We start from the raw sequence: 13,189 nt of genomic DNA on the forward strand, positions 1-13,189 counted from the left end.
CAGGAAATTCTGAGGAAGACAGTAGAAAGATGAAGAAGAGAAGAATGATGTGGGTTTTTTTTTTTTTTTTTTGAAGGCAGGAGTAATTAAAAATTCCCAGGTTAAAATAGAGAAAAGACAGTCATATTCCTAACTCTGATACATCAACATATTAGAGAACTGAAATTAATAGCAATTATTTTTCCTATTCAGTTGCCCATTGCTGCTTAGATTAACCTGACAAAGCTGCTATTTAAATGAGATTTAGAGAGAATAGTTTATTAGGCTGTCTCATTTTCAAGTATCATATTTTTTGATTATAATTGTCTGTGACTTAAGGCTGGCTGAAGTGTGGGGTGTTCATTTGGATTGTTGTGAGTTTAGGTTTTTAGTTTTTATTGTTTTGTTTTATTGCAAAATAAGACTAATTTTTCAGTATCTGAATTTTTAACTTTAAAAATTTGGATGATGGGAGGTAGTGGATTTATAGAGAGGAAAACATGAACTCATTTAATGTTCTAAATCTGAGGGTATATCTTGTGTATTTTTTCTGACTCATATCTGGAGCACAATATCATATATTAAGCACAATAATAGTTTGAGCTAGTAATTTTGTTGTAGTAGTTGTGAACTCAATTTGCTTTAGATTTGGAGTGGTTCATTGTTTGAATGATTAATATTCTGTACCTGTGGCATGGTTTTCTAATGTATTGTGTAAAAAGCTTGTTATCAGGAACCAGCATTAGGATGACTTTTCTCCCTTCTCCAGTGACTAGCACTTCAGTGCAATTTGTGATAGATACAATATGGAAATGGAGAATTGAGAAGTTATTTCAACAAAGTCATGGTTTGATCCTGGTCACATGTCTGGAAGTAAAGTCAGTGCATTACATAGACTTGGCACTGATTTGTTTGGGGTCTCTTCTTTGGAGGAGAATAATTAAAGCTCCCCCTTGTAAGTGTTATGCGTATATATGCACATGATCATACAGAGAGTCTCTTGTACCATCACAGTAGCCAGAATGCATGCTTTGTATTGCTGAAAATTGTGCTAGTTCTGTACTGTGGAAATTTCAGATCAAGTTAAAGAATTTTGTGTGTCATTAGAACAGGGTGATAATAAATTAACTCATCTCTACCAGCTAGAACTTACTGCCAGCTCCCTCTTTCCAGTCTTGCTCTTTGTATTACAGAATTGGTGAATTTTTGTTGCTTTACCCCAACCTAGTGTGAAATGTACTTATTTAAGTGAGCACTGACCTGTTAGTATAACTAATGAATTTAAAGTAGGTTTTAAATATAAAGAAAGCTAGGGTTTTAAAATGTTTACAGTATTTATTTCTCATGGTTGTTAAGAACACTTTACAATATATATTGCCGTAGCTTCATAGGTGATGCATATATCTGTTAAGGGGTGCATTTTAAACTGAATTATCAGCAAAGCTGGCATGGAAAATAAAATGTGTGGAATTTATGTAAAAAGCAAATATGTTTAGGAAAATCTGTTAGCTGAAACAGCCCGTTTCAGGTGCTTTCTGTTGTTAAAATGCCTGAATTGCGATGCTGGTGTAAAACAAATACTGAAAAACACTTGATGGTTTTGTATGGTCTTTTAAGACTGTCAACTCTGTAGAGCTGTTATGCATACAAATATTTTAGTTGAGAGAGAAGTGTGGGTTCCAAAATAAATTTTCTATAGTGACCTACCTAGTCTTTGGAAGACTGTCTTGTTCTGTATACAGAATGAGCAATAGCACTTACTGGAAGCTACTTCTGTATCTGCTCCAATTCATGATTCTTTATTAATGGAAAAATAATCAGAAATTTTTTCACAGTGTTCATCACTGTAGTATTGGAGCACTCCAGGAATCTTTGTCTGAATTCCTAAAGAGCACTGATACTCCAATTTACAGATAAGTCACTAAAGAGTAGTCATCTGTTCAAAAAGTGTCCAGCAGTTTTGGTCGTCTGGTTAGAGATGTCAAGAATGTTTCTTGCCATGGTGGGTGATGATTTTTAGGAGTTGAAGCTTGGCTGTCACTGATATCAGGTGCTGTGATGATCACTTAGCTCTTTGAAAGTTTGAGGCCACAACATTCTGAGTTGAATACATTATAAAATGATAACCACAAAATCCATTTGGATTAAGTATTGTAATTCTTTTCTGTTTCTTTCTTTTGATGGCCCATCTGTCTCCACCACCTTTAAAGTTACTGTTTCAGGCCCTTTTGAGCAGGAATTTCTATTTCAAATAATTTCACATTACAAGATCTCACTCAATGGATTCTATCACCAGTTCTGAATCTAAGTTAACAAATATGGTAAGAATGTAGTATATTTTTACAAAGGCGATGTTAGTCAACTGACTGTTCTCTTTTTTTCTTGTGTTCTTGTTGCAGTCATTCCTTAAAGCAAAATAATGTTTCAGTGTCTGATCTCAAGCATGTCAGATTCTCATACCATGCTTTTTAGAAGCATCTGTTTCATTAATAATGTTAGAGTATCTGTGTATTTCTGCAACTGGACTGAATTAATTTGTTTCATTTGGCAAGGTCCATATGTTTATGGGAGAGACAGAAGTTTGAAGTCTGATCAACTCTTGTTTCTGTTGGTATTCTTATTCAGTATTATTCCAAAATTAAAGATAAGTCATAGTTAATATTATTTACAGGTCTGAAAGTTGCCTGAGAAAGACAGATGATGAACTGTGTAAATTGACCAACACTTCTAAGGAACCAGAAAAAATTAATGCTGTCACTTTCAGAAGACGAGAGCTACAGAAGAAAGGTTTGTAGTTAGCAGTCATCTGGTAGTTAAGTGTGAATTTTGGAGATTGTTGGGATATTTTCCTTTTTTTACTCTAGTATTGTGAGGAGAGCACAGAAATAAATTGTGCTCTCAGTATATGTGTTTCCTCAGAACACTTTTTTTTTTTACAGATACAGTAAAAAGATACCAAATGCCTGATTTTAAATAGGAGTAAAACTATGATGAATCAAATCTGTGAAAGAAAAATGAGTCTGAGTGTGGCCTCACTGCACTGATATACAATCTTGATTTTCTAGAAAGTCTTATAATAAAGAATGTAATCCATTAAGAATACTCAAATAGTTTGTGAACCCTGCGAAAATACTCATGCTAGACAATATCTGCTTTCACTGCTGAAGAATTATGACCTCTATGCACACTGTCTGGGGATAATGTGTTGTCCTTTTTATGCTGGTTACTAATGTTTGCAGATTAGAAAAGGAAATTGAGAATATTGCATTTGGCAGAAGATAAAGAAAGACTGTGGAGTATAAAGTGCTAAATCTTGTTTGGAAGGGAGCTATGAATTTGGTTATACCCTTGACTAATTATGCAAAAATAATAATAATTTTAGGGAACATACAATTATACATTAGCCATATAAAATTAAAAAAGAACTTACTTTTGCCTGCTTCCATGCATTTTATATAAGACATAAACAATATGAAGATGCTTAAAGGTTTTTAAAGATAATATGTTAAATTACTTTTTTTTTTTGGACACAGAAAACAAGCACTGTGGTGAACTGGAGAAGAGGAGTACACACATGAGCAGCACTACGCTTAGTCAAAAGGAATCTGGTTCTTTTGATTCTGAGAAAAGGAAAAGAAAATATAGTGGCCATATTTCTGATGATTGTAATGCACACATTCCACAAAAGTCACCTGCATTCTCTGTAAGTTGCACTTAATTTTAGCACACATTCACACATACTAACGTAGCTGCAGTAGCAGCATCCCAAATAAAAGGATTATGCCAATAAATAGTATTTATTATACAGGTATATTAGCAGGTATTACCTGTTGATGTAAAGTAGTTCAGTGATGCATCACAAGGAGTGAATAAAGGTTCTTCTGTCCACATCATCACAATGTGCTTATTGTAGCAGAAAGGTTGAGAAAGATTAATGACCATGTTTCCTTTAGACAAGAGCATAGATTCAATTTTGAAAATAAGGCATCTAGCTACTTAAGTGAAGCTTCTTTCACAGATGATCTAGAATTTGGGACTAGTTAGGGGCATTAATAGCAAAACTGCAAAGCATACTTGAGGTTATTGAAATCTTGCAGATGTCACCTTTTTGCTTCCTCCTTAGTCTGTTGTACTTTTCCCTGAAATTTTGTTCTTACACATCATTAGGATTTGAAAAAACCCAACAAATAAAAGTCTGAGGGAATCAGTCAAGTACAAGGTGTGGTTAAATCCTTCTGATTTATACCATACAGAGACAGGCAGTTATCAAACCTGTAAAATCCAGTTGACCAAGCCACTCTTTTGGAAAGTAAAGACAGCACTGATTATTGGCCTCTCCAGGTCTGACACTGACAGAGCTGCTAAAAATCAGAAATAGTTCCTTGTCCAGTTTGTATAGGGGTCACTGTAGCCTTTTAAAAAGTTGTCCCTCATGCTTTTATGTAATAATACTCTTTGGAATATGAGGGGGGAGAAATGATCTGGAATTAAGCATTAAATGTCACTGTGTTAAGCTATAATTATTTTTTCTAGCACATAGCTAAGATCAGTGATCTGAACCATCTAGAAATGTCAAGTAATAAACTTACATCCTGTCTCTGATTCCTGTTTCTAGGAAAAGAAAAGTTTTAGTTCAACTCAGTCTCCTGGCTGCAGAATACCCTGTGAGGATGGACAAAACCACAGATCTAATCCTATTCTGGTGCCAGACTGTCCAGCAGAGAGAGACTCTAAAGACACTTCCACCCACAACCACTTAAGGCCTGCTCACAGCCACACAGAGGACTCTGCCTCAGAGTCTTCTTCCATAAATTTGTCAAAGAAACAGCTTTCTGCCACCAGTGAGGATGTGATTTCACCACAAGTTCGTACAATCAGGCAATTAAAGATGTCCAAATCAGAGTACCTGAGCAAGCTGCGGAAACGAATCTGCAGGGGTAATCAGCAACTTGTTTCCATTGACCCAAGTATGTACTGTGTCTGTGCTGATGACAATTCCTGGTGTGCACTTAGGTACTAGGGGAACTGGAACATAACTGGCTAGTTGAGACATAGGGAACAAAAGATTGAAGACTGTCATCCTGTTGTTTTTAATGCATTGTCCAGGTTAGAGTACAGTGCCTTGTGTCAGGATCTTGTACCCGAGAAACAGGATGGACAGCCAGATTCTTGAATTCCAACCCTCTTTCTTCAGCTGATTTTGTGGCTATGGAAAAACCAAGCTTTTAATTTTTAATGATGCTAAAACTGAGAAAAATTACTCTCTTCTTTGAAGCAGCTGTCCTGTGTCCTGTTTCATTTAATAGCCAAATAATTTTGAGGATCTGGTATAAAAGGTTTTTGTAAAGATTCAGAGCACTGCTTGTTGCGTACAGTTCCATGCACGCAGATCTTGACTGGTTTGAGCAGTGTACTTTGATATCAAGACTGCAAGACAGAATTCTTTACTTGTCTGAAATCCACAAGGAATGAAATATTCACAAGTCTGTAATTTGTAGTATATGTATACTTTTTTTCCTTTTTAGTTATCCTTTACAGTGATGATGAAGATGGCCCTTCTGAACCACAATGCACAGAGCTGAAGCAGGATAATATCACTAAAAGTAAAGAAACAGACCAACAGTCTGACTTCTGTTTTTCAGACAAGCAATTAGAAGACAAGATGAAAAGTCAAACAGAGCAGGTAGTCCAGCTTTTGGCCTATGTATTGTTATGTCAATTTATTTCTGTAATGTTTGATATAGAAAATGATTGTTTATTATAGTCCCAGCCACAAGCAGAAGCTGTAGTAATTTATTTCACAGATAGAATACTGGACAGTCTTCAGAGAATTTCTCTGGTTCTGAAGCTTAGGTGTTTTTGCTACATACAATGTATTTCCTATTTTGACAATAAACATTTGGAAATATTTAATTTCAGAAAATGGAAAGATCAAATAGTAACCTGAGGTAGAAACAGACATGATAATGATACATCTGTGGAAAAATTTGTTTCCACATACTGTTTTACATTGGTCATTGTTTCTTTTTGTCATCCAATCCTCTGTTGTAATTCAGGGCTTATAGAAGTTCAGGGTCTTTGTTGACAGCAGACAGAGATAAGGTGAAGTTCCCTTTCCTGTCAGGCTAGCTGTAGAACTTGAATCTAAAAGTAGCCTTAAAGGTTGTTTGCCCCATTTTGGACTTAATTAGCCGTTGGCTACTTGCTTTGACCTGGCTATGGGTTATCTCTGTAATCCTGAAACAAGTCAGAAGAGCCATTGCTGCCTCTTCTCACAGGTGAATAAATTCAATCATAAGCACAGAATTGGATCCTGAAGCTTTGCTATGAAAAGAAGGGTATTATTCTGTTGCTCTGTTGTTTGTGTTTTTACTAATTTAGAAGCAAGTCAAGAGCACAGATTGTGTCTTGGTAATGGAGGTGTAGCAAGGTGCTGTTAGACCCGTAAGGAATGAAAGTAATAACACTTAGAGTTTTTTAATATGATTTTATGTGGAAGCTGGCTTTGGGAGTGAGTTCTTACAAGCATGAAGAAAGGTATTCCTGAGGTTACAGGAGGAGCATATCTAACAAGTCCTTTAGTAAATACACTTTTTTTCCAGTTTTTAACAGAGTCAATTGAAGATAAATGTCCTCTCAGGTTACCTTCTGGAAGCACACCTAGAAAGCAGACAAACCTGGCACTGGATGTTCAATTTGATAGACTACACATTGGGAAACTTAAGTGTTTATCAACAGGTCCTGCTAGGGTAAGTTTTTCTATTATGCAATTTTGTAAATATTTAAAAATTTAAAATTCTGGTTAAACAAAGTCAGTGGTACTTAGTGTGGAAGTACAGAGTTTTTATTACTGTTGCATTTAATTCCTTTGGCTAAACAGTGGAGTGTGTGGCCTTGTGCATTTGGATTGATGTCAGTAGGAAAGCTAACTGATTTGCTGTGGCCACAGTTTTCACGTGTAAAGGTTCTGTATAAATGCTGTACTGGAACACAAGTCATACTGAGGAAATTTTTAATGAATTCTAACAGAAAACAAAGGCCATATTAATGGCCAATTAATGTCACTTAAAATAAAGACCAATTATTTTTCTGAAATAGTAGTTGTGTTCTCATAAAGTAATTCATAATTATCAGAGTTCAGATATATACTATGCTCTTGCCTTTTAAACAGAAAATTGCGTACTTTGTGGCTTCAGAGAGCATAAAACAGTACTAAAAGCTTTAGTGTGTAGACAGTCTGCTACTCACAGGGTGTAGAAACATAAGTGAAGATGTTCTTTAAATGGAGCATGTCGGAACCCAGAATGCTTTTCTGACATTTTCAAATATTCCTATGAGTCAGAGACCCTGGCAGACAGCTGGAGACAGCTGTGATTTTGATTTTGAGCCATGGAATGAGTTACCAGCTCTGCAGGAAGAACAAGAAGAGACAAAAATCTAGAATTTACAGTAGATAAAGTAAAAGTAGTTATAAGTTAGAAGAGAGTATTTTTACATTATGTTCATGGGGGTTTTGACCGATGTTCGGGGGGGTCAGGATTAGTACGGGGGGGTATGAAAAATCCAACATGGAGGATTTAGGGTGTGACTTGTCCTTTTCCTCCTTCTTCTTACCCTCCATCTTCTTGGTGATATTGGCATCTTTTAATTGGGTTTTACTGAAAACACACTGTCCAACATAGGTGCTAAATATTGGCAAGAAATAGTAAACATGTAGTACGTAGCAAGTAGTATTTAATCTCTGTGCCTGCCTCTCAAAGTCAGATGCTCCCTTTCTGCCTTGCTGGACAGACCTCAGCAAGGGCACAGAGAATTGATAGATAAGAAATAGTAAACAACTGTTAAGAAGTCTGCGCCTTCTCTTGGCCAGCAGCCAAAGAGACAAGCTTCCTGATAACTTGAAATAAATCATCCAGAGACTGAATACTGTGGCTGCTGTGTCTTCCTTCGTCAGTGCAAGCCAGTAAAGGCCTTCTCCACCATCCCGGAGTCACCTCAGCACTAGAGGGACATCCGAGAGGAGTACAAACTCCTGGAGTTTCAACAGGTCTTTGACCAGATTCATTCTGTATATTGCAACTGAAAAAGAGATGTTTGAACCTGCATCTCTTTTGCCTTCTGTAAGACATTTTGAAATCTTGGATTGTAATAACAATTTCAGCTTCTCACAAAACAGCAGTTAGAAAAACATTTCATGGAAATTTTCAAAATTAATAGGCAAAAATAATTGAGGAATGAGTTGAAATAGGTTTAGGATCAATGCTTGTAAGTGTAAAGTAGAAATTTTCCTTGGGAAACACAACTTTGTGCCTACTGTGGTGCCACAGGGGAAACCTCCTTTGTTAATATATATATAACCTTTTGTCAAAGTGGCAATAAAGCCTTTCTCATTTAGCAAAGTCTCTTTAACATAGTAGCAGTGCAAGTGCAATCTTTAAAGGCCTTTAACTCAAAGATTGATGGAAAGAAGTACCAGCATAAAGTTGAACCACTTCTATCATGTCCTTAGTTCAAGTAGTGCATCTGACAGCTTCTCAGAGGTTGCTTTAGCTCCTTCTGTCCCAAGTGTTGTTATGTCTTCTTTTTAAGGAGCCTATTGGCAGTTCTGCAACTTTGTGCTCATTTCTCAGTGTCTTGCATTTCTGAAAGTTACTTGCTGTCATTTATGTTCTGCAGTGCCTCTATGAATGTTTTTGGGTGATATAGGCAATGTGAAGTCTTAAACTAAGCATATTTGACTTGAGCTTAATGGTGTTTTCCAAACAGAATGTTTATATTATACTATTTTCAGTTTATTTCTCTATAAGGAAAGATGTGCAGATATTTTAAAATCCATATATTGTTTTAATCAATTTGTAAAATGTAAACTAATTTATATTTTTTAAAAAACTTATTTCAGTTTACAAAGAAAAATATTGTGATCCCATTACAGGGTAAGAGAATTTTTTTTCTTTAGCCTTTTCTGAATTGTATCTTTAAAGTATTGCATTAAAACACTAAGTATGTATTTCTGTTATGAATAATTTATAATCTTTCATGAAGATATTACATAATTTTTAATTTATGTTTTTCAATAAATAAAAGTTTTGGTGTCTTTAGAGTAAACATTAACAACTTAGCAGCTTCTTCTACTTTTAAGGGTCATTCATAGTTTTAATGGCATACCTCCCATATTCCTGCATATTTTAGGTATTGACCTATAGTAGATATGACTATGCTTGTTTTTGAGATGAAACATTGAACTTTACAAACTAGATCCTTAGGTTTACAAAAACGTATGAGTAGACTAAAGTTAAGAGGAATATAACTATAGATTTGCATTCAGCTGATTTTCCAGTATGATGTGCAGTAGGAAAAGGTTTATGTGCAGTTCTAAGTTGAGTTGACCAAAAGCAAATAGGAATTAATAATTTGCAGTATTCATTTTTCCATATTTGTAGGTATTAACTGTGGTTATTTTGAGAAAAAAACCAATTTTTTCAGGAAGAACCTTGCATGCAGGTGTTTAGATTTTTGTGTTACAATTTGGTAACTTTGTTTTACACAGCTTGATGTAACTGACTTAAATATTGAATTCTCAGTATTTTATGTAATGCAAGGTGTACAATCTATAAGTATTGTGTTAATACACTCCAGTCATACCTCTCAGCATGTAGTTATTGTGGTATGTATTTATCTATGGCTGTTAAGAGCATGGTTTTTTTTAATTCTGTTTTCTACAGTGTTTCTTAAGAATATTCAGCTTACAGTGGATACACTGGATCTGAGAAGATTTGGCTGGTGGAAAAGTGGTGGTGGCTGTTCTTCAACAATTATTTTTCTTTGGTTGTCTGTGGATTATGTAGAAAAGATTGAAACCCAGATGGGAAAGCTAGTTACCAGCCAGCCATGTGAGTAATTCCTTTCCTGAAGTGCAATGAAAAGGTCATATCAGTAAAGTGGTTGTTTGACGCCTGTATTTTTTGAATGCAGAGGAAAGCCTATAGTGTTTTAAAGATCACAGAATCAGAAAATACACTAAGTTGGAAGGATCATTGAGTCCAGCTCCTGGCCCTACACAGCACCATCCCCAAGGATCACACCATGTGCCTGACAGCATTGTTAAAATGCTCCTCGAACTCTGTCAGGCTGGTGCTGTGACCACTTCCCAGGGGAGCATGTTCCAGTACTCAGCCACCCTCTGGGTGAAGAACCTTTTTCTAATTTCCAATATAACCCTCCCCTGACACAGCTTCAGGCCATTCCCTCGGGTCCTGTCACTGGTCACCACAGAGAAGAGATCCATGCCTGCCCCTCCTCTTCCTCTCATGAGGAAGTTGTAACTGCAATGAGGTCTCCCCTCAGTTTCCTCTTCTGCAGGCTGAACAAACCAAGTGGTCTCATCTGCTTCTTGTATGACTTACCGTCAAGGCCCTTTACCATCTTTGTGGCCCTCCTCTGGATGCTCTCTAATAGCTTAATGTCACTTTTATATTGTGATGCCCAAAATTGCATGCATGTACTCAAGGTGAGGCTGTACCAGTGTAGATAAGTTGGTTACTTCTGCATTTCTAAGATGCTTCACTGTACTTTTATTTGGAAGAAAAAACCCTAATATTATGTGGTTCAAAACTACTGCTACTTAATAAAAAAACATCAGAACAATTTAATTGTAGTCTCTGTCAGAAGGCCTTCTGAAACTGGACTTGAGTACAAAGCATGTCTCCCTCTTAGTAAGAGTAAATATCCTTACTCTTGAGTACTGCATATGCTATACAAAAGGCTTGGCAAGTAAAGATTGACTTGACCTTTGACAAGACTGCAGTGAGACATTGCATTATTATTGAAGAAAATTTCCACAAAAGGCCAAATGGGCTTTTTAGTCTTAGAGTATTATGGACTCATTGTATTTGGTTTTCCAGCATGAATCTCTGTAAAAAATAGAGCATGCTCTATAAAAAACAGAGTATAACTTTGGCTCACATATTCAGAGTGGCACAATCATACAAGGCTTTTATGTAAGCAAAATTGTTGCAAATAGCATCTGTGAAAAAGATGATGTCAGCATTGTCTGTGTGACATTTAATAGTATGTATTCCCTATACAGTCACCACCTGTATGAAGAAAAATTATAAGTAATGGCAGCATTACATAAGGAGTAGAAGTAATTTGAAGCAAAATACTGAATAAAATTTTAGCAGAGAGCAACTTGTAGTTGATGCAAATTTATTAAAGTTACTGGTTCCTTCTTTAGACACAGTTCCCAGTGAAATGAATTGAATGTGAGTATGAAGATGCAAGGCATCTTTTAATATTAGGTTTATCTGCATTGATTACATTGTTATTGGAGAGACCATCAGGAATGTTTATTAAATTTCTGTTTGATTGTTTTACACCTCTTAATTTTACATAGTAATGTGAATGTTTTGACGTGTTTTTAGAGACTTGTTGAAAAAATCAGTGGTGGTTTTGCGGATCTATGGAAATGGTTACTATGGTTCTGCTCTGCTGCCTTAATGTGTTTATATTAGAGGAAAATATATTGTGGTGGATCTGACAGCCTGAGTGGTGTCAACCAGGAGAGTTAGAAAGGACTTTAATAAGAAGACAGGATAGGCTGTGCTGGTCCATGCTCATGGCATGGCCAGACAAATGCACTGACCAGCAAAGTATTTAAATGTGACTGGTCCTTCTTATGCCCTTAACCCTCTCTTTGCCCATAATACTTCTTCCCTTAATTACCTGAATGTCTCTCTTTGCTGCCTTTAGGTCTTTCCTTAAACAATCCTTTGGGATTCCTGTGCAATCCCAAAATACTCTTCCCCTGCATCCCATCATGTGTGCTGTACAGCTTAGCAGCAGCCCCCTTTCAGTCCAAAAAGTGCTCTGGCACTGACTTATTTTGATGGGTTTTGGGTTTGGACCCTTGGGCTGAGGCTCTCCTGGGACAGCCCTGGGAAGGGCCCTGACTGTGTGTCTCTTACTTAGTCTGTAATTTGGGTTCCTACCTGCTATTTTGCTGTGCTGTGAAAGTGGGACTTCCATGGGCTGATGATCAACCTGGCAGGGCATTGTTTGAGCTTCCCCTCTTGCCATTGTCTCTCTAAGTTCCTTTGTGGTTGTTCAGACAAGTTTCTATCACATAATCTAATAGTTACTATTATCCATTCTCTCCCTTTTCCAGCCAAATCCAATGAATTTGTATTTTTTGAACTGTCTCCACCACTCACAGAATGGGAAGAAGACAGACTGACTGAACTGATTACAGGTGTCAGCAAGAGGAACAGAGCACCAGATCTTGCTGAGTTTTTGTCTTTGAAACAAGCAGTGCCCTTGTTTAAGGATCTTTCTCCTGAAGAAAGCTCTTTTGTGAGTTGCAATAAGGATCTACTAAAGCAATACATGCCAGAAGAGAATACCTCAGATGCTCATGAGCCTGTAATTCAGGTTAGTAGATAGCTGTTGCTTTATTCGTCACCACTGGTTGGCATTCACACATTTGAGTAAATTTTAGGTCAGCCTTCTTCCTTAATTCATAACTCAAAAAAACCCAGTCAGGATTACTCCAAAATCTGCAGTCAGCTAGATTGTGTCCACAGAGGGATAGTCTATAAACCTCATCAGTAAGTGGCAAGTACCAGTGCTTTAGATCTATTAATGGTTGTGTAAGTTTAGAACCACAGGGGTGTTCTGCCCTTGTGGTGTCTCTAGGGCAGCAAGCAGGAAGTCAATCAAGTAATGAGTAATGGAACCATATTTTGTTGAGCTGGAAGTGCAGCAGAGGAAGAGCTGTGTAGATGGCCCTCCAGACACCTTTAGATGTACTTGTGGGGTCTCCACAGCTTGAAAATACTGAATTATTCCTCATACTGCTGGGGAAATGAATCTGTGCAAGTTGATGTGTTGTCTTGATTTAATCTCTTGAGTAAATGTCTAAACCCAGCCCCACATCACTGTCACACAGAAATTACATATCTTTTTTCCCACCAGTAAAAAGCCAAGAGACAGCATATCAATCTGCAAGGTCCAGGAAATTGGGGACTTTAAAAGGAAGCCAGCTAGTTCAAATATGGATTGTTTTTAGGCATATTGTTCAAAGACTAGATTTTTAAACCTTCTGAGCATATACAGCTTCTGGTAAGAAAGTCTGACACTTGTCTCCATTCTTTTATGTTTCTTTTCCAAAACCATTTCTGGTTCACTTGGCTAAATAATACTTGAATAGTTTTAA

The 13,189-nt window shown here is 36.7% G+C and overlaps 1 protein-coding gene across 10 annotated transcripts in view; it reads left to right on the forward strand.

The window, feature by feature from the left end:
• SENP7 (SUMO specific peptidase 7) overlaps positions 1–13,189 on the forward strand; it is a 42,133-nt gene that overhangs the window by 17,177 nt on the left and 11,767 nt on the right. For 9 of the 10 annotated variants that reach the window (XM_068180882.1, XM_068180884.1, XM_068180886.1 and 6 more), the window contains 8 exons: positions 2,651–2,766; positions 3,513–3,682; positions 4,595–4,946; positions 5,505–5,662; positions 6,582–6,728; positions 8,879–8,912; positions 9,702–9,869; positions 12,143–12,405. In XM_068180882.1, the coding sequence (XP_068036983.1) occupies positions 2,651–2,766; positions 3,513–3,682; positions 4,595–4,946; positions 5,505–5,662; positions 6,582–6,728; positions 8,879–8,912; positions 9,702–9,869; positions 12,143–12,405 (1,408 nt within the window). The remainder of the gene's footprint in view (positions 1–2,650; positions 2,767–3,512; positions 3,683–4,594; positions 4,947–5,504; positions 5,663–6,581; positions 6,729–8,878; positions 8,913–9,701; positions 9,870–12,142; positions 12,406–13,189) is intronic. The other variant, XM_068180885.1, reaches the window with a different exon arrangement.

The sequence above is a fragment of the Anomalospiza imberbis genome, chromosome 2 (genome assembly GCF_031753505.1).
Source record: "Anomalospiza imberbis isolate Cuckoo-Finch-1a 21T00152 chromosome 2, ASM3175350v1, whole genome shotgun sequence".
Taxonomy (NCBI): Eukaryota; Metazoa; Chordata; class Aves; order Passeriformes; family Viduidae; genus Anomalospiza; species Anomalospiza imberbis.